This window comes from Phyllostomus discolor, chromosome 8 (genome assembly GCF_004126475.2).
Source record: "Phyllostomus discolor isolate MPI-MPIP mPhyDis1 chromosome 8, mPhyDis1.pri.v3, whole genome shotgun sequence".
NCBI lineage: Eukaryota > Metazoa > Chordata > Mammalia > Chiroptera > Phyllostomidae > Phyllostomus > Phyllostomus discolor.
In genome coordinates this window covers 31,321,136-31,341,552 of record NC_040910.2, presented here as the reverse complement: position 1 = coordinate 31,341,552, position 20,417 = coordinate 31,321,136, and the positions used below count along the sequence as shown (strand labels likewise).

The 20,417-nt window shown below is 33.4% G+C and overlaps 1 protein-coding gene across 1 annotated transcript in view; it reads right to left on the bottom strand.

Annotated features, from left to right (window-relative positions):
* GALNTL6 (polypeptide N-acetylgalactosaminyltransferase like 6) overlaps positions 1-20,417 on the bottom strand; it is an 876,998-nt gene that overhangs the window by 496,576 nt on the left and 360,005 nt on the right. Inside the window, exons 4-5 of the mRNA XM_028520463.2 lie at positions 13,821-13,959; positions 2,787-2,953 (exon numbers count right to left, since the gene is read on the bottom strand). Of these exons, the coding sequence (XP_028376264.1) occupies positions 2,787-2,953; positions 13,821-13,959 (306 nt within the window). The remainder of the gene's footprint in view (positions 1-2,786; positions 2,954-13,820; positions 13,960-20,417) is intronic.

Below are 20,417 nucleotides of genomic sequence, written 5' to 3'. Positions count from 1 at the left end.
CTGGAGATAACAGGTAGATAGTTGGATTGATGAATAGATAGACAGATAGATAAATTCTTGGGGACAACATTGATTAAATTGAGAGCATCTCCTCAGTCTGGAGACTGTCTATGTTATAGTAGTAGGGGAGTGTTTGGTGAGTACAAATTTGTAACTGAGAGCAACTCCTCCCCTGTGTAGTGCACTATTCACTCAACCATCCGAGGTAGCTCTCCATCAGAACCTCTCTAAGGGGACTTACTTAAATAACTAAGGGGTTACTTATTCTCATATTGATAAAAAAAATCTGAGACATAGAAAAGTTATTTAACTTATCCAATGTTATACAGTTAATAGTTGGTGATGAGATTCTAACCTGAGATTATATTAATTTTTTATATTCCCCATTTTTCACAAAGCAGGAATGATATCTCTTATGTCCACCTAAATCCTAATTATAAAACCTCTTGGATACAAGTTTGAAAGGAGATTCTTTTCTAGTCCATGCAACTTTAAAATTACAATGTATTCTAAAAGATAATAGAAGCACTTTTATTAAATATTTCTTTCAAAGTTTACTTTTACAAATATTGGTATATTAACTTAATGAAATGCAGCATTCAAAAAGATTTAACCTTTAAAAATTTAATGATCATAAAGTAATACTTTTAACTTGAAAGTTCATAGGAATTGAATATCTAAGGCTTGCCAAAGCATTAAAATAACCATTATTCATAAAAATGTCCAATAGGAATTCAAAATCACCGTAACTATTCCAAATAATCCCTTTTCTGTTGTCTTGCCTTACCAACATCAATTACAGGGACAGTCTTCTGGAACTCACTTCCCAGGTAACACCACATATAGAAGAGTCAGGGATCAGTTACTACTGTACCAAAGATGACAGTGATTTGAATGAAGTCAAGACAAATGTATATGCCACTGTTTTCTCCCTCTTTATAGACTTTCAATAAAAAATACCTCTGGGAAATATTCAGCAAAAAATGTTGTACAAACCAAAATTGTCTGCTCCCATGTATTTCCTACTATATTACCCCCAGGTCAAAATTCTGCTGTAACAGTTTACCAAGGCAAAGTTAATTATGTAGAAAATTCTCCACAGATACACTGTCTGAATTCTCTTCGTACCAGCCAACCAAAAAGACCATTATGTCGTGATGTACAGTCTGAAATCTCTATTTCTTTGTTCATTCTTTTATATATATATATAAAGTTTAAGATCTAACACATTAAATGACTCTTTTTAGTCTGTGGTAATAATCACTACTTTGAAATAGCCTCAATTAAGAATAAAAATATATCAATGTGTTATATAAATAAAATTTTAAATAATAAATTTCAATTTTAGACACTGGCTTATATGATTAAGTAGTATTGAATGCACATCTTTCAAAGTTAGGCAAGGCAAAAACTGCTATGAAATCAATCTAAAGCAATGAGTTGGTAGTTTGTACTTAAATGGAATAATGTTAGACAACTTTATTTTCGCCATATAAACTTCAACACATTTTTTTTTGAGAGGGGAAGTAGGAAAGAGATGGGGAAAGAGAGAGAGAGAAACACCAATGTGAGAAACATTGATTAGGTGCCTCTTGTACATGCCCTGAACCTGCAACTTAGGTATGTATGCTGACTGAGAATCGAGCCAGCAACCTTTCAGTGTACGGGATGACACTCCAAACACCTGAGCCATATGTTACTAGCCAGAGCAACATATATTCATATTAGGCAGATCCTGAATCAGTATTTGAAATGAATCATTGAAGACTAGAACTCTCAAAGAAACCTGAAAATTAAGACAGTAGATAGTTTTACAGAATTTTTGAATACTATGAAGAAAATGATGTTACTGCTGCAAATGAAATTTCCCAAACTTCAGTGAACTCACACTACTTCAAGATGTATCCCCTTCTGAGGCATAAGAATAATACACAATCACACTGTTTCATTGCCATTCTTTCTTACAGATATACAACACTGTTAAGCAGAGCTCCTTCAGGAAATGAAATATAAGGTAGAAAATTATCTCCCCAAAATAAATAAATATCATTAGAAAAGGTTTCCTCCCCTCCATTCACACCAGCCAAGAAGGATAGAATTACTTTTCCTAAAGTATCAATAATCCCCACATTTAGTCCAAATATAATTAATGAAGTCCTAATCTCAGAAACTTTCTATATTTCATCCCCCTGTCTTATAAAACCAGTTGTTTATTAGAATGCTGAATTATTAAAACTTATGTCAAATTTTCTAACATACTGTTACACCAAATTCTTTTGTTACTGTTCAATTATGATAACTGGAATTGCCATGTAAAAATATGTGTGTTTCACTATAATTTTTAGTATTTATGAAGTAACATAAGCACAGCCTAGAGAACGGATCATACTTGTAAATAATAGAGTAGATACTTTTCAGAAACAGACATACATTTTATAGTTCTACTAGAATATTTCACTACTCATGTGTACTTACAATAACATATTTTGCAGTGTTTGTGCTGAAGCTGAAAGTAGAATTTGAGTCATTTTGCCAACACCTGTCTCATTTACAATGGGAATGTAATGCAAATTTCTTACAGTTCCCCAAATGAAGCAATAACTTCTCATTCAGCTTCCTTTGCATTTGGCCAACATTTTATGAAATCACAACATAGACAAAACTTCATAATCATCTTTCAGATAGGATCAAAAAGAAGCACCATGATAATCTTCTGCCTTTTAAAGCCTGTAATGTTCATATAGGTGACAACAGAATCAGATAAAATATTATTGACCGTATCTTACCTCTATCACTGAAGTCATCTACTAGAATGATTTCTGCTATCAGACTCTCTGGAGTTCGGTTAATTATACTGTGTATGGTACGCAGGAGTGAAGTCCAACCTTCATTATGAAATGGGATAATGATGCTGGTGTTTGGCAGTCTTTCCAGGTACATCTTGTGCTTACAACTGGGGATGATAAAGGAAGAAAAGAGCTGTGTCAAATACAAAACTATAGTATTTGTTATATTGCTATTTATACATTATGTTATCAGACAGATTTGCAAACTAAACTCTGTCCAATACTTCAGCCAAAGCTTGTACATCATATTTATTCTACTTATTCATGGATTTCATTAGTAATTCCTTTTCAAACTCATTCTTAATAAAAATAATCATTTAATACTTTTAATATCCTCAAATATTAGGTGTGAATTGTATTAAAATGTGTTCTTATGAACTTACTATAATGGGTAAGTTATTCAACTTCTGTAAGAGTAGTCTCTCAAATAGGGCAGTGTAGGGGCAAAATAATTGCCTTTTTCATAATGTTAACAAGAATTAAGGTAGATAATCCATGCAAAAATACAGCATTACACATGATAATAGCAAGGTTAGATAAATACTATCATAATTTTTGTTGTGATTATGTTTTTATTTTGTGATTATTTTACCTGTCAAGTTGTCTATGAAAGGAGGTAGGGAACTAGGAGAGAGAGGAACTGCATAAGGAAAAGTCAGACACACTTATGACACCATAATGAACAAACTAGGATTTCTTCCCTTAAGGATTCACAGACCAGTGGACAGATACATAAAATGATTAGACTTAAATGAGACGAGTGACATAATGGATGGGACAGGGAGCCCAAAGGAAGTATGACTAACTTCGTCTGAAAGAATTAGGGACGTCTTTATAGATGAGTCTGTATGTTGAGACGAAGCTCACGTAGGATCTTGAAAGCTATACTAAGGAATTTGGAGGTTAGCCTGCAGTGAAGTATTTCATGAATTGCCAGTGATGAGGAAGACTGGACCGTGTTTATGTATTCCCCCAGCAGCAGGGCAGACGATGCATTGAAGACAGCAGGCACTACAGGCAAAACAGCGATTTCAAGAGTTCTGGCAAAAAATAATGAGGGTGCTGATCTGATTTTTACTCTAAAGAAAAGCAACATCTTTGAGACAGTGTTTAACCTGATTGAATTATATTTCAGCATTCTAGCTCTTAACCTGCTCCACAGGATGTTGAACTCGCTCCCAAGCACAGCCATTGGAATCCTGAGGCTGCGGGTCCAGATGACTGCTGCTCAGCATTGCTAGAAATACTGAAGCACATCCAGGGCTTTACTAAGAATCTGAAAACTGTGTATTTTAGGATTAATTTCAAGTCAGGTTGAGAATAGAAATTTGTTAAATATGAGGACAATGTAGTAGTATGGAACTGTGTTGAATAAATAAGCAAAATAAAAAAGCTATTTATATGTTTATGGTTACAGATACATACCAAAATTACAAAGAGAAATAGGGACACATCAAAACATTTGTCACATTCAGTTTATAGAATTATAAATGGAAATGCCTATAAATATTGCATTTCATATTGCTGTATTATTTTAAAATGAGCATTTGCATAAAATTAACATAGAATTTGGAAATGGTTCAGAGATGAGGACATCTCTTAGTTAAGCAACAATTTATCTAAATGGTAAAAAAGCTTAGAATTTTAAATGAACAAGAGAGATAAAACCAATTGTTTACATTCTTAAAAAAGTTACTTGAGAGAAATGACAAATCATGTAGACATTTAAAAGTTCACAAAAACCCCCCACAAATTAGTTTGTAAACATTCTTCTAAACCATTCATAATAATGAAAATAAAGTCAATAGAAAATTTCTCATACTCTTCTATGTTTCCCCAAAACAATGCATACACATTTTCTGACATTCTCTATTGGCATTTACTAAACTGAGGGATTTAAAATATATTTAGTTTAACAGCATTGTTTATTTTAAACATACTTAACTGTCATCCCTTTCACAGTTAATCTTGATATATGTCATTGGCTTCATGCACAAAAATTAGTGGTTAACAATAGGAATAGGCCAAAAATAAATTTTAATTACAGATGTATAAAATAAGTACGAGACTTATTTGTGAGATATGTTATTGTTCATGGTACAATGTCAATATTTAATCTGTGGGAGTTTAGGTAAAATTGCATTTGAGGTTCTTAAGACCTTCATATTCTTACCATCACTAAGACATTCTTTCTCATCGTGTAAAGCTGAATTTAGTTTTGAGTACAATGTCACCACATTTAAAAAATTGAAACTCTTGGACTGCAAGATTGGAGTAAAATGTTTGGATGAAAGTATTTGCATATATTAATCCTTAGGTCATTTTGTTAAGTTATCTAACGTATGGCTTTATTTTTTGTTTTACTGAGTTTCTTTGTATCTACTTATATTAAGTATATCAGTCAGGATGTTACGTTGTATTCCTAACCAAAGCCAAGTCCCAATGTCTCAAGACAACAAGTATTCTTTTGAAATTTTTCTGCTTATTCACCACTGGTTGGCAAGAGGATCTGTGTTCACTACAGTCAGTGCAAACAGCCAAGATTTTGACCTGTCAAACACTCTGCCATAGGCAAATGAGGATGCTGATGGGTCTCAAGCTGGCAATTAAATGGTCCCTCCCTAACTTGGCATAATGCTTTCTGCTTGCAATGCATTGGTCAGAATTAGTCACACAACACATGGGCCCAGGGAGTGCTCTCCTATATGACCCAGAAGGAACATCATCAGAAACATTTGGCAAGCAAGACTGGTGAATACAGCCATTTCAGTCTTCTGCCTTCTTCAAATAAAAAAGGAAACTGTTAGGCTGCATTTAATGGAAAAAATAACAAGACTTGATTTCTTTGTAGACAAAAGAATTATAATATTTAAGGTTCCACATCTATAGAAGTTCAATTCATAATAAAGAGATCAATTCATCAAAAAGACTGCAAAACCAAATGTTTTATGCACCTAATAACAGTTTCCAAATATATGAAGCACAAGTTTATAGAAAAAGCAAGGAAACAAAGACAATTCCAGTTACAGTAAGAAATTTGCTCTTTATTTTGCTCCTCTTTTTCCAGTTTCATAAGGTAAAAGCTTATAATATTGATTTGAGGCCTTTGTTCTTTATTTTTACAAGTGGTGAATGACAGATTAGAATGATTTCACTCTATGAATTGCTTGAAATACATAACTTAAAATTTTTGTTCGTTTCAAAATATTTTAAAATTTCCCTTAAACTTCTTTTTGAAACATTGATTGCTTAAAATAGGTTTTAGATTTCTGAGTGTTTAGTGATCACTTTCTTATTTTTCTGTCAATTTCTAACTCCATTGTATTATGGTAAGAGAATATGCTTTGTAAGATTTTGATTTTTAAAAATCTGTAGTATTTATTTTATACCACAGGCTGTGGTCTACCTTGATGGAATGTTTCATGCATATTTAAGAATATGTACCCTGCTGTTGCTAGGTGGAGTGCTTTCTTTCCATTAAATATATATACTTCTCTTGTGAAACAAATGAAATTTGGAACATATTTCAAATAATGCTGAATATGCTAAAATGTTATTATACAGTAATGGTGATAATAAACAGGCAGGAAGTTATATTTTGAGTTTGCATTAGAGTCCACATTCTAAATGGTTATCATTTTATGACATTTTATAATAATCATTATAATCCTCTGAAATGCTGATAAAGAAAGAAAGGGCCAGTTCAGTTCCAGTCAGTCTCATTAGGTGATATGTGGGAGGGAAACCAATTGTAAAAACTATGACTTGTTTGACTTCATGGCTACAGCAAAAATGGTAGTTGGGGGCACATTTAGACTGCCTTTTGATACATTTACAAGTAGCAGAGTTAGCACCTTGGACACTCTGCAAATTAATTAATTAGTTAAGTGATTCATTTATTGTCTTTTAGTTTATCAAAAGCCTTATGAAGTGGCTTTACTGATAAGACATGATAGTGCAGGTAGTGGAGTTCTATGAAGTCTGTTATTAAAAATATTTCCTAAACAAGATGATCAGAATAGGATGTATATTATAAAGTTAGTAACACCCCCCCCCCAAAAGTTTTTTTTTTTAATCTCAAGGGAATCACTCACATTTGGAAAGGGGAGGAAACTTCTTCATTTTCTTTGAATTTTTCTTCATTATATGATTTCTTGCAAAACTATTGTGGTTCAGCTAACATTCTCTTGGCCCCATTTCTCCATAGTAGCAGAATAAAATGTCAACTTGGCATCTGGCTACTGACAATCATACTGTAGAGCCTATCTGTATAAGCCATTTCCATGCACCAATTTACATAATTGTTTTAATGTCAGCGTATTCAGTTCTCAATGGCTGGTTTTAGTCACACTGTTTTTCTGTTCTAATCTAGCCTTGTCAGTTGGGTTTGATAGAGCAGTGGTAACTGGTAATTTATTTTGCTTTGACAGGCTTGATAAATTAGTTTGGACTTCTGTGTATACATGAGTGTGCTTGAGTGTGCATGCCTGTTGGGGGCTGGTAATCACTATTTATTTGGTCACATAGTACACAGGAACTTATCTGTAGATTAATATTTCATATGGCAATAGGATTGACACTTTAATGTGCTATGATATTTTGAGTCTGTCCTATGGAACAAGAGCGTGTGTTGTGCTCATACAGCTGTGTGTTCACTGTGACATTACTGTAGAAACATAGTGAACACAGGGAGGGCGAAAGTGGAAGTTGACATAGACAAGGATCAGAACATGGAGGCTGGGGACGGTGTTTTCTGAACTATTATTTTTAGGGCAACAGGGAGTCTTTTAAGTATTTTAGATGGGGGGATATAATAATCTGACTTAGCTTTTAACACTCACTATTACTCACTCAGCAAAATGTAAGAAGGAGTGTGTGAGGTCCAATTATGAGGTTATTTTAAAATTGCAATTAAGAGATAATAGTGGATATAGTTGAGATTAAGGGAAATGCATGCATTCAAGACATATTTTGGCATTACATTTAGAGATAGGTTTAATAATAGGCAAGAAAAGAGACCTTAGTAACATACTAATGTACCAATGGCTGTACTAATTTGCATAAGGTAGCTCATAAAAATGATTGAACGGTACTCACTTGAATAACAGTTTTAAAGAATTATTTCCTATCTGTTGTTTCTGATTATCCCTCCCCTAATCTGTGGCTAATGATATAACTGTTTTTCTGTTTTTTTTTTAAAATCATGTTTAGACATACCTTAGACTGGCAGAGCATTTAATCCAAAGAAAATGTTTCCTGTCTCCCTCTGCCATTTTAGCTTAATTTCCTTCAAAATTCTCTTCTAAATGTAGTGAAAGAAGATACCTCATCAACTTCACAAGTAAATCATAATAAAAACATGAAAGGAAGCCAGTGCATCCCAAAGTTCTATGTAGTTTTTGCAACAGAGATTTAAAAAATGAATATTTGGGGGTGGTTACATTCACATATTTCTGTGAATGCACCCAAGCATTCAATAGACAGGTGTCAAAATAGTTAAATAACACTTTTGTATTTTGCATAAAATCTAAAAAATATCATTCTAAATACACTCAACAATTCATAATTAAAAGAATTTGGACACATACAATTATTTTCCTCAAAGTCAAAATTGACTAAAAAATTTAATTGCTTTTACAATTTAAAATTAAGATTATAGTTTAGTTTATCTTCTTAAATTTTATATCTTCATGATATAGTTGGAAAAGAAGGAAGGAAATCAGAAGGATCATCACCAGAAGGAAAAGAGCTATAACTGATTTGGTAAACTTGGTCTCAACATCAATAATCTTAGTACAAGAACAGAGACAAAAATAAAGTGAAAATCCCCACTTCAAAGTGATAAATAAAATTTCAAAATGAAAATTGACTTGTTCAGCACTATAGTGCTAGTCAAGGGAGTCAAAAATTTTTAGAATTATTATTTAACAGTACTTTCAGAAAACAGAAATGTTTACACAATAAAGCATTGAAATTTTAAAAATTTACTCAAAAGCCTGTGTATGTTGAGAAATGTTTTTTCTCCTCATATACAAAGATGTTAGGCACTATTCACCTAGGGAGGAGACTCCCTTCCTCTCGATGGAGATTCCCATGCAGGGGTGCAGTCACTAACTAGATTTATACTGCTGGCCTCTTGCCATCTACACAGACGCTCTTCCCAGGAGAAAGGACGACTTTGAGTTACACAGCTTGCCATGCTTGGCTCAGCTCCTCCTTCATTTTTCTGCTTTGGAATCTGCTTACCTGCAGAAATAAAACATCTACCTCTGCCCTCCATGCCTTATGTCCTACAATTGTCCTTGTGTCGTCCAGTGATGTCTATGACTCGAGGCTGAGTGTGATTCACTGTGGAGTTTACTATTAGAAATCACGCTTGGCCCACAACAAAACTATGCCCACCGATGGAATATTACCAATAACAAGGTAATATCTTAACCCCAAATCATTTCCGGGACAATCTCTCATTTGGCTCTGACATGTACAGAGTGCAGGATTGTGATACACAATTGACCTTTGAACAGCACAGGTTTGAAATGCCTGGGTTCAATATATGCAATTTTTTTTTCAGTAAATACGTTCAGTGTTATAAATGTATTTTCTCTTCCTTATGATTTTTTAATGAGATTTTCTAGTATCCAGCTTACTTTATTGTAAGAGTACAGTATATAGTACATAGAACATATAATGTATATGTTAATTTACTTTTTATGTTATCTGTAAGGTTTCCAGTCAACAATAGGCTATTAGTAGTTAAGTTTTGGGGGAGTCAAAAGTTTTATGTGGGTTTTTGACGGCACAGAGGGGTCAGACCTCTAACCTGCACATTGTTAAGGGTGAATTGTATTGGTGTAATGTAACTAACACTGCTGAAAGCAATCATGCAATCCAAGAGGCTGTAAACATTCTCCTACATTTTCTCAGGACTTGAGATATCACAGACATTTCTCTCAACAATCAGTATCTTACTTATTGTCAAAGTGATAAAGCTTTTAAAACTATTCATATCTTGGGAATATAAGTAAAATGTAAAGGAAAGTTAAATGAAAAGTTAATTCAGAAATATCCCAGCTACTCAGCCACCTTATAGGTGCATCTTAGTCAATGTGTAGGGACATCAGTTTTACCTGTATAAACATGCGTTCTCTTATAACAGCAAAATTTTAACCTGTTATCTATGATGCATTTACCTGGATCTTCTGCAGAGCCTACCTCAGCTCTCCTTTACACATGGCTCTGTGGTGTCTCAATCTCATGCATTTTCTCTTTTATAGATGTAATTTCGTCTTACGCACATTATTTATACCATATTCGAGGGAGTATGTGTGATGACTGCTGATTATCCATATCTACAGAGTAATAAATATTATCAAATGATACCCTGCTAACCATATACTCATGCATAAGCTTATCCGTTTGCAGGCCATCCATCCATCATGGTTTTCTGTTTCCTTATTTTATATGGATTTTGTATTCTAAACTTATGTTTTATAATTCTTATCTGGAACTAGAGGTAAAAATAGGATGTTTTATAGCATACAAAGATGTACACCACAGATGGTTGACTATATACAGAAAGAATGCACAATCAATATAGAGGTGGGGAAATTCTGAAGTTGATAAAGTGAATCCAGGCCAACCAAGTATCTACTAACTGGATATTTGTCATGCAGAAGCTCTTATAGTGACATTCTTATCAATACTGAATTAAATAGAATGTAAAGGTAATATGTTCTAAGGCCAAATATCACATTGAGCCCAGGTACTATGGATATAGATTAATTAGGCAGTGACTAAAAAGGGGAGTATTTAAAGTATGTAGATATATTTTCAAAAATATGCAAAAGTCAATGAAAATGTAGGGTTAATACTATGGAAAAAAGGTGGAAAGTTTGATAATACCAAGGCATAGATAATATGAAAAAATGAAACATAATTTACAAAAGTGGGAACTGAAAAACATATTTATAAAAATATAAAAATGTAAAATGTAAATGAAAAGCTTAGAATTTATCATTAGGATGTAAGTGAGAATGATTGAATCATTATACACATGCCATTGGATTTCCTTCATCTATGGTTACTTAATAGGAATCTATTAGTAACTCAATGAAATAATAAAGCCAAAAGGAAGCAGTTTGCTTTTATGCTAGTGAAGAAGAAAACAAATAAGTAAAAATTTTTTTTCTGGATTAGGATTTCTAAAATCATTCATGTTCTAAAAACTCTTCATGGTGAACTAAAATATGCACTAAGCAAAACAAAACACCCATATATATGATTTCAGGGAGAGGATTTGGAGATATATTTCTTTTTTTTTTCAAATATAGTTTGCATTTGATATCATTCTGTATTAGTTTCAGTTGCACAGCATAGTTGTTTAGAAATCACATACTTTACCCAGTGGTCCCCTTGATATATCAGGTGCCCATTTGGTCCCATACACAGTCCTTACAATATTATTGACTATATTCCGTATGCTATAATTTACACTCCTGTGACTATTCTGTAACTATCAATTTGTACTTGATCCTTTCAGCTTTTGCAACCAGCTCCCTCACCTCTACCCCTCTGTTAATTGTCAGCCTGTTCTTTGTATCTATGAGTCTGTTTATATTCTGTTTGTTTATTTTGTTCTTCAGTTTCCACATATAAGTGAAGTCACATGGTATTTGCCTTTCTTTGACTTATTTCAGAGTGTTATATGATCTAGGTCCATCCATGCTGTCACAAGAAGTATGGTTTAATTCTATAATTTTGTTTTAGACCAGTGATGATTTTTGTTTACTAAATGTGAAGATATGAGTAGGTAGAGAACACTTGCAAGTCACATAAATTTTGCATTCTCTTCCATAGATTCCATCAGTATAAACAAGCTATGGTCCATCACCTGCAGCCTGTTAAATTGATAATACTGGAACAGGTGTCAAGTTGCTTTTGTATTTCAAGTACCACTTACAGAAAGCTGCATACTCATCTAGTTATTTGTGCCCATATTTTGAGACACACAGATGAGGTCAAAATGATAGGACTTTAAACATTGGGATCCCTGCAAGACTTTCTTTGGCTCTTGGTTTCTGCTTATAGGATCCTGACAAAGTCACAAGCAACGTTGGATCTGCCTGCATTGCTGAGAGTCAGATGCTGGACCAACCAAGTTAAATGATCATTCTGGTATCCCACACTTGACAATTTGTTGTCTTCCATCTCCAAATCCCTCAGTTAAGGTTGTTTGTTTTGTTTTGTTTTGTTTTGTTTTGTTGGTATCATTCTACTAGGTGACTATTTGTCCTGCTAGATATCCACCCTCAGTAAAGTAAAAATATAGTCACAAAACACATTTTAGCCAAATTGTATTCCCTAATATTTAGAATAGTGCCCTCTGACACTATAAACTCAGTGACTCTAATAACATTTTAAAGTATTTTTTCTTCCATTTTTAAAATTTTCTTTTCCCTTATTGCCTAAGAATATCTTCTTAAAGGGTGGTAGTCACACTGAAAATACACTCTGAGAAGAGTGGGAATATAACACGCCTTTTGACGTCAGTGATTTTCTGCACTGTCTCTATCTGCAATTCTTTCCACTTGAATACATGTTAAAAGATTGGAAGTGTGGGGGTGGGAGAGGAGGTGGAAGGAAATTATTCTCTGAGCATATTTATTATGCCAACAATGCAATTTAATTCATCTTTGATGGTGCACAATTAGGTATTAAAATTTCTCATAACTAGAAGTGTTCTCGGTCAGTTGGAATTACTGTAGATAATTTCAGGTAACCTGGGAATAATTTGGCTAGCTGGAAGGCCTAAATTCACATATAAAGCATTCAGTTCAGGGAAAAATTGGTATGTTCTTCATGTTAATCCTTTGCTTAACAATGTTGGGAAATACAAGTTCCCATAAAACCTGAAGGGGAAACAAGTAATTATTTTATATTTTAAAGTAAATTTATAAAGGCACTAAAGGCAATTAAAAATGCCCCCAAATCATAATTTTTCTAAGGATTAATTATTCTTGCACAAAATTATGAGTTTTATTTACTGTATATTATTGGTTTAATTTGGATTCCTATTCCTATTATTATTAGTTGTCCTTATTTTATTTTCTCTGATTTTCTTTCTCTTATAACAGTGCTGCCAAAGGACAAGTGAGGTGGGGAAGAAGTAAACATATTTGTATAGTTGGATAGATTTCTCAAACATGTATGGCAATTCTACAATTCAAATTCTGACCATATTCTATGTTCCTGAAATACTTTTGGCATTGTATATGCTATCAAGAAAACCATAACAGACTAGGGGGAAAATATACTAAGCCATGTTAGGAGTAGATAGGCATGGACAGAGAAAAGAAGGATTTCAGGTAGCTAAATGTCACGTTATTCTTGTGTCCATTTATACTATAGTATTTAGCTATAACTCAGTAAAAACTGCACTCACTGTCAATTGAGAAGCCACAAGCAATTCATAAAGTGACAGATAATTGAGCAACAACCATTCCCTTTGAATTATGGATACACTTATTTTAGGCATTCTTCATGGGAGATATAACTATAATGGCAGTGAATATGGCTGGTGTGAGAAGGAAATCGATGAAAGCATACAGTATATAATATATGTAGACATTCTGTTAGCACTAATCACTGGAAAAAATGTTTGCTTCAAAAGCTACATGATCCAATGTAATACCATAGATATTCTCATAAAATATGTCATTTTAAAGTGGAAATAATACAGTCAACTCAATAACAAAAGCATGTTTTAAGTTTTAGAGGGTCGCTAGTTATTCTTTGGAATTTTAAAGAATATTCCATTGTAAATCAAACAACAAAACATATAAAAGTTTTTACATAAAAGTATTAGGAAAACAATTTCAGTGACATGACTCATGGTGAACTGTGATACACATTAAACATAGTAAAACAAAATTGACAGGAGAAAACCAATCCACACATAGGTTTGCTGATACTCACTTAGCATGACGAATATCGGGCAGCGATCTCTCTAGAGCAATATTGTTGCTGACAAAAATATTGAAGCCATTTTCCCTGTAAGCAGAGTCGTCATGGTCCTCTTCAGTGAGGGGGTAAGGCTTCCCATGTTCACCTTTCCCTAGCAGGAGAAAAGAAAATAGGATCATCACCGGTATGCAAACCTCTCCATCTTCTAACACAGAGGATATGACTTGAACGTATATATTTCTTCAGTCACCTGTTGTATGCTCCACAGAAGGTTCTAGCATTAAGGTTTTGTTATACTATATTATTTTACTTATGAAAAAGAGATATACTCATGATAGGCTTTCAGTGTATGTTTCCTAATATTTTCATTCTGATTATAATATTCATACAGCTTTATAATTTGATCTTATACAAAATAAGTGTGTGAAAAATCTATCTTTTCATTTACTTTCTTTTTATTTATTTATTTTTAGAGAGGCAAGGGAGAGAGAAAGAGAGAGAGAGAGAGAGAGACAGAGAGAGAGGGAGAGAGAGAGAGAGAGACAGAGGGAGAAACATCAATGTGCGGTTGCTGGGGGCCATGGCCTGCAACCTAGGCATGTGCCCTGACTGGGAATCGAACCTGCGATGCCTGGCTCGCATCCTGCTCTCAATCCACTGAGCTACGCCACCCAGGGCTCATTTACTTTCAATGATTAATATCATTTCATTGTATCCCAACTTATACCATTCCACTGAGAATATACTTTATTTTTAATTTTTCCTATTATGTATAATGCAATATCTTTTTATAAATAAATATCTTTTTATATTTTCCTAATTATGTATTTTTGGAGAAGGGAGGGTAATTCCTACAAATAGAATCGCTAGTTTTCATTCATCCTCAGAAGCATTGAATAATATTTTGAAATGTACTGGTGAAATATATGTTATTCATAGTTTAGTTTGCCTTTTCTTGATTACTAATGAAATTAATAATTTTATATATATTTATCATGTTTTTCTTACATTGCTAAATGATTGTTCAGTTTTGTATGTTTTTAGAAAAACAATTTACTTTGCTTACTAAAGTTCTGTCTAATTCATATGTTACAAATATTTTTTAAGTTTATTTAATTGAAATCTAATTGAAGACTTCTACTTTCCCATTCTGCATTCCAGGAACTTGATACTCCATCCTAACAATAAGCTGAACAGACTGAAAAATGAACTCTTCTGGGATCTGAAAGAGAGGAGAGAACACAATACAAACCGCTGCCCTCCAAATGAGGAGGACAGACAGGCGAATACAGGGAACTGAGGCTTACCAGACACACTCAGGAGTGGCAATGGCCGGGGAACTGGTGCCAGGATAGAAAACCCTGGACAGTAATCAATGTTGCTGGAGGCTCAGCACAGGCAAGTCTGAGAGCTAAACACTCCAAGCAGAGGTGCCTAGTGTGAGGGTCTCCAATAATTTTGTGAGATTTACCTCCAGTAGCTCAACCAGTCTCTGAGAGTAAATATTGAAGAAAAACCCTTTGTGCTTCCAGTAAGGGAAGGAGAAAAGGAGCCATTTTAAAACAGGTCTGAGAACACCCTTCCTCTTAATAAGGCCTCTCCTTAGGAGAAACTAGTTAAGCAGAGCCTCACCTGTTGGGCCTTTATCAGAGCATAACTAAGCTGGGAGATAAGAAAAGTCCAGACTAAGCCCACCTGAGCTATCCCAGCTAACCGAAGATGGAAGAAGAAAAAAAAACCTGAGAAAATGCTATGAAGTTCACAGTCCAGAGGCATAGGTACACTAAAAGCCTGATCATAACACTGTAGAACACTGCCCCTCTCCCACACCTCATCCTCACGTTAATAAGGCCTGTCTACAGCAATTCATTGCACTCAGCACATCCTATGCAACTGTCAAGAAAAAGTTACAAGGCATAACAAACAGCAGACAAACATGGTTTGAAGACACAGAGAAAGCATCAGAACTAGGCATGGCAGGGATGTTGGAATTATCAAAGTGGGAATGGAAGACAATTATGATTCATGTGCTAAGGGCTCTGTGAAAAAGTAAATAGCATGCAGAAACAGATCGACAATGTAAACAGAAAGATGGAAATTCGATGAAACAGCAAAAAACAACTCCAAAATAAACAAAAAATGCTAGTGGTAAAAACATTGTGACAGAAATAAAGAATGCCTTTGATGGGCTTATTAATAGACTGGACACAGCTATGGAAACGATCTCTGAGCTCGAGGATATACTATAAGAAGCCCAAAACAAAAAGCAAACAGAAAAAAAACTGTTTGGGACAGAATATCCAGGGACTTCAGGACAACTACAAAAGGTGTAACATCCACGTAATGGGAATAACAGAAGAGGAAGAAAGAGAGAGGAGCAGAATATATTGGAAACAACAATGACAGAAAATTTACCCAAATTAAAGTCAGATACCAAACCACCTATCCAAGAAGTTTAGAGAACACCAAGTAGGATAAAGACCAAATAACAACAACAAAAATATATACCTAGACATGTCATTTTCAAAGTAAAGAAAATCAAAGATAAAGAAAAAATCCTGATAGAAGTCAAAGAAAAAAAACATCTAACCTATAGAGGAACAAAGAAGTCCACCAGACTTCTCCTCAGAAACCATGCAAGCAAGAGGAAAATGAACTGAAAGAAATAGTGGAGAGAGAAAAACACCAACTTATAATTCTGTACCCTACAAAATTATCTGTACAAAGTAAAGAAGTAAAGATTTTCTCAGACAAATACGGAGGGAATTTGTTGCCAGTAGATCTGCTTTGTAAGGATTATGAAAAGAAATCTTTAGAGAAAAGGAAAATAATAGAGGTCAGAATCTTGGATCCACATAAAGGAGGAAAAGTACTGAAGAAGGAATAAGGAAAATAAAATAAAAACAGAAACTTTTTTATTTTTCTTACTCTTAAAGGCTGTTATAGTTTGTTCAAAATTAATACAAACATGTATTTGATTATGTGTGCTTATTTGTATAGCATGCATAGTATATATACACACCTATATATGCTTACATAAAAGTGAAATCAATGACAACAGTGATGCAGGACCTTGGAGAGAGGAATCGAACTTATTTTGTTACTCAATATTATAAGGTATTCATTCATACTACCTGTGAAGTAATGTAGTGTTACTTGGGAAATAGACTTGGATTAGTTGAAAATGTATGTTGCAAATTCTATGGCAACCATTTAAAAAGTTTTTTTAAAAAGGATAACCAATATGCTAAGAAAGAGGAGAAATCATATCAAATTCCCAATTAAAACAATAAAAGGCAGAAAAATAATAAAAACAAAACCAGAACAGGAACAAGGGTAACAAATAGAAAAGAGTAACAAAATATAGTGGATATTAAACAATATCAATAACCACTTTGAATGCCACTGGTCTAAATTTAGCACCAATTAAAAGACAGGATGTGTCAGAGTTGATTAAGATAAATCGAAGACTTTTTTCCATCCACATGATTGTATTTTTTCTTTCATTGCTTCTTATTTACATATTATAATAAGTTCTTTTTTATTCCAATATTATTTTTTAATTTCATTCATGAATTTGGGGCTTAAAATTTTTATTTAATCCATTACAATTTTTGAACCATCTGAAACTTGTTTTTGTGTGAGAAATGAGGAAACTCTCACATTTATTTTCTTCACCAATGCTTAGGTAGGTGCAGGAATGGTATTTAATGAACAACTTGCCTTTTCCTTTTCTACCTTAAAAGGCCACACCCAAAAGTTTTGCACTATTTCCATGCATATTTAGGAACGTCCATAAGGATTTGCTTGCATTTTCTGTCAGTTCTTACACTGTAACAATGTGGAAACAAACACAGTTTGGCATTTTGCCCAGCCACCATGCACTCGCCATATTCTTTTTCAGACTCATCACTGCAAAGAAGAATAAGCTTATTCTTCTATGTAAACTTTAGACTCATTTTACTGTGCAATTAAATGACTCCTTGGATTTATTTTGGAATTATATTCATATATTAGCTCACCCTTGGAGAAGTGATATTTTTATATACCTTAATTTTTCAAAGCTCTTTCCCTTGGACGTCAGTGGAACTTCACAGTTTTCTTCATTTAAGTCCTATGCAGTTTTGTTAACTTTTACTAGTATGTGTTTTTCTTCACTGTCCTTTCTTTCACACACTTAAGTTACTCACTTTTATACTTATTTGTCAACCAGTCACTTTATTGAACTCATTTTTTGTAATATAGATACATTTATCTCAGGTATTTTCAAGGTACACATAATTTTATTTCAAATGATAATACTTATTTCCCCCTCTTTTCTTCCTGAATGCCAGGTGTCAGCTTTCTTGTTTAATTCTATAGTTTACAATAAATAACACTGTTGTCAACGGCATCACTCAGGCAAATGTATGTTGTCTGCTGAATATGTGTTTCTGAGTGTGTGTGCGTATGTGTGTAACAGCATAAGAAAAAGTCCTTTTAATGTCTGTTAACTAAAGGTTGTTTATCATAAATAGAACACATTTTACCAAATTCTTTTTAAAAAATTTCATAGATTTACACTTTTCACTTGATTAAGCTTTGATTTTGCCATATTTTGTTTTTAATTACTGAGATTCATTTCCATGTTGTTAGTAAATTTGGCTTCTGTAGCCATATTCTCCTCCATGGAAGGGAAAGCTCTCCTTTCCCTCTGCCTCCTGTCCAAATGACATTAACCTCAGCAGAGCTGATGGCCAAGATCAAACATCTAGGGGCTGGTAAGAAATTACATGCTCCGGAAGCACACTAACAATCTCTCCAATTTAAATGGAGAAAAACCAAACAAAAAAATTTAAGTGTTTCATTTTGGGCATCCAAAAGGAAAATAGTGGAACTTGCCTGTTTCCTTGTTTTGATTTCTTAGGAAAAAATGCCACTCATTTTTACAAATTAAATATAAAATAAATACATCTGAAAAATTTCATTTGCATAACAGCTAATTTCTGAGCACCTACTATGTACAAAGTACCATGTTAAATCATTTTATCATATTTTTTGATCAATACTTTAAAACAAACATGGTTTTATCCATATTACATGTAAGTAAACAAAAGAGAGACTGACATTTTCAACAAGCATTTCCACAATCATTTCCACTAGCCATCAAACGTGGAGACTTTAAAGACCTGTCTCTTATGGTGGCCAAATTAGCTAAAGACCTTATATATTCCCAGGTGTGAACTGGATTGATAGGCCACTCCATAATCCTATTTAATAAAAAAAAGTCATATTGCATAGTGATATTTACTTTCTTCAAAAAATTTTCATTTTTAAATTTGTGTCTCCTAAGTGAAATGAATATAAACATCTGAGGCTTTGTTTCAATAGTTTTTGTAGAGATATGTTTAATGCTGAGCTTTCAGATTTACCTACTTTTAAGGCAACAAATATAAAATTTCAAAGCTACGCACCTATTAAAACATCTGTCACTCAAAGGGAAATTCATTTTGTTTTCATAGCTTATAGTCTTCAGATTGATAAATCTCCTGAAATAAGACCTTTCATATGAATGAATGAATCTCTAAAGTTATAAAACCAACTGTGTGAGTCACCGATGATGACATGATAGAAATTTCTTCATTGCAGTTGTGAAAATAAATAGACTTTAAAATTTTGTGTTCTTATGTACAAGGCCTTCAGTATTTACTATAAATGTTCCAATCTTCTTAAAGTTTGGTATGCAGAAATTCAGGACCTAGAAAATATCATGTACTTTGACATTTCTTTTGTAAAATAACAAAGCAAAGAAAAATACAAACAAATAAAGAAAATATGTATGTTGAAAAATGATATTATTCAAAGGTCTTTAGAGTGATTGTTACTCTACAGATTTACCTATCTAACATTTAAAAAATTCTAATATAACTAGCTTATCAATTATAAATTCAAATCAATCCTTTAAGAAATAATGCACTGTGTACTATGTTTGAAATACTAAGAGAGGTAAAGTGAGCCATTTTAAAGAATCAAAATATTAAAATTAAATACTATATATAAATGTATGTATAGGTATTAAGGAGAAAATTGCTAAGTCCTATAAGTTTGTCTCTGATGCTATATGTATTCAAGGATATACTTGAATTTAACATGGAAATTAATTTTTTCAAAGTACACCTGATATTCATTCTCCAAATAAAATGACTATTTATCTACTGGTAATCTTACAGATTGCTATTATTTTCATTTTTTAATGTATATTTGATTGTCTACTCTATGTAGTACTCGATAGTGAAAGTGCAAAGTGTATAGTTTGAAGCCAGGCATGAAAAAGCTGGAAGTAGGCTCTGGTTAAGAATATATGGGGATTATAGGCTGAATGTTTCTATCACTGCAAAATCCACATATTGAAATCCTAATGCTCAATATAAGGGTGTTTGGAGGTGGAGGTTTTGGAAGGTGGTTAGGCCATGAAGGGTTAGAATTCATGAACATGAATGGGCTTAGTGCCATTATGAAAGAGACCCCAGAAAGCTCCCTGCCCTTTTACCATGTGAGGACATAGTGAGAAGCCAGTCATCTATGAATCAGGAAGCAGGACCTTATCAGAAACCAGATCGGCTGGTGCCT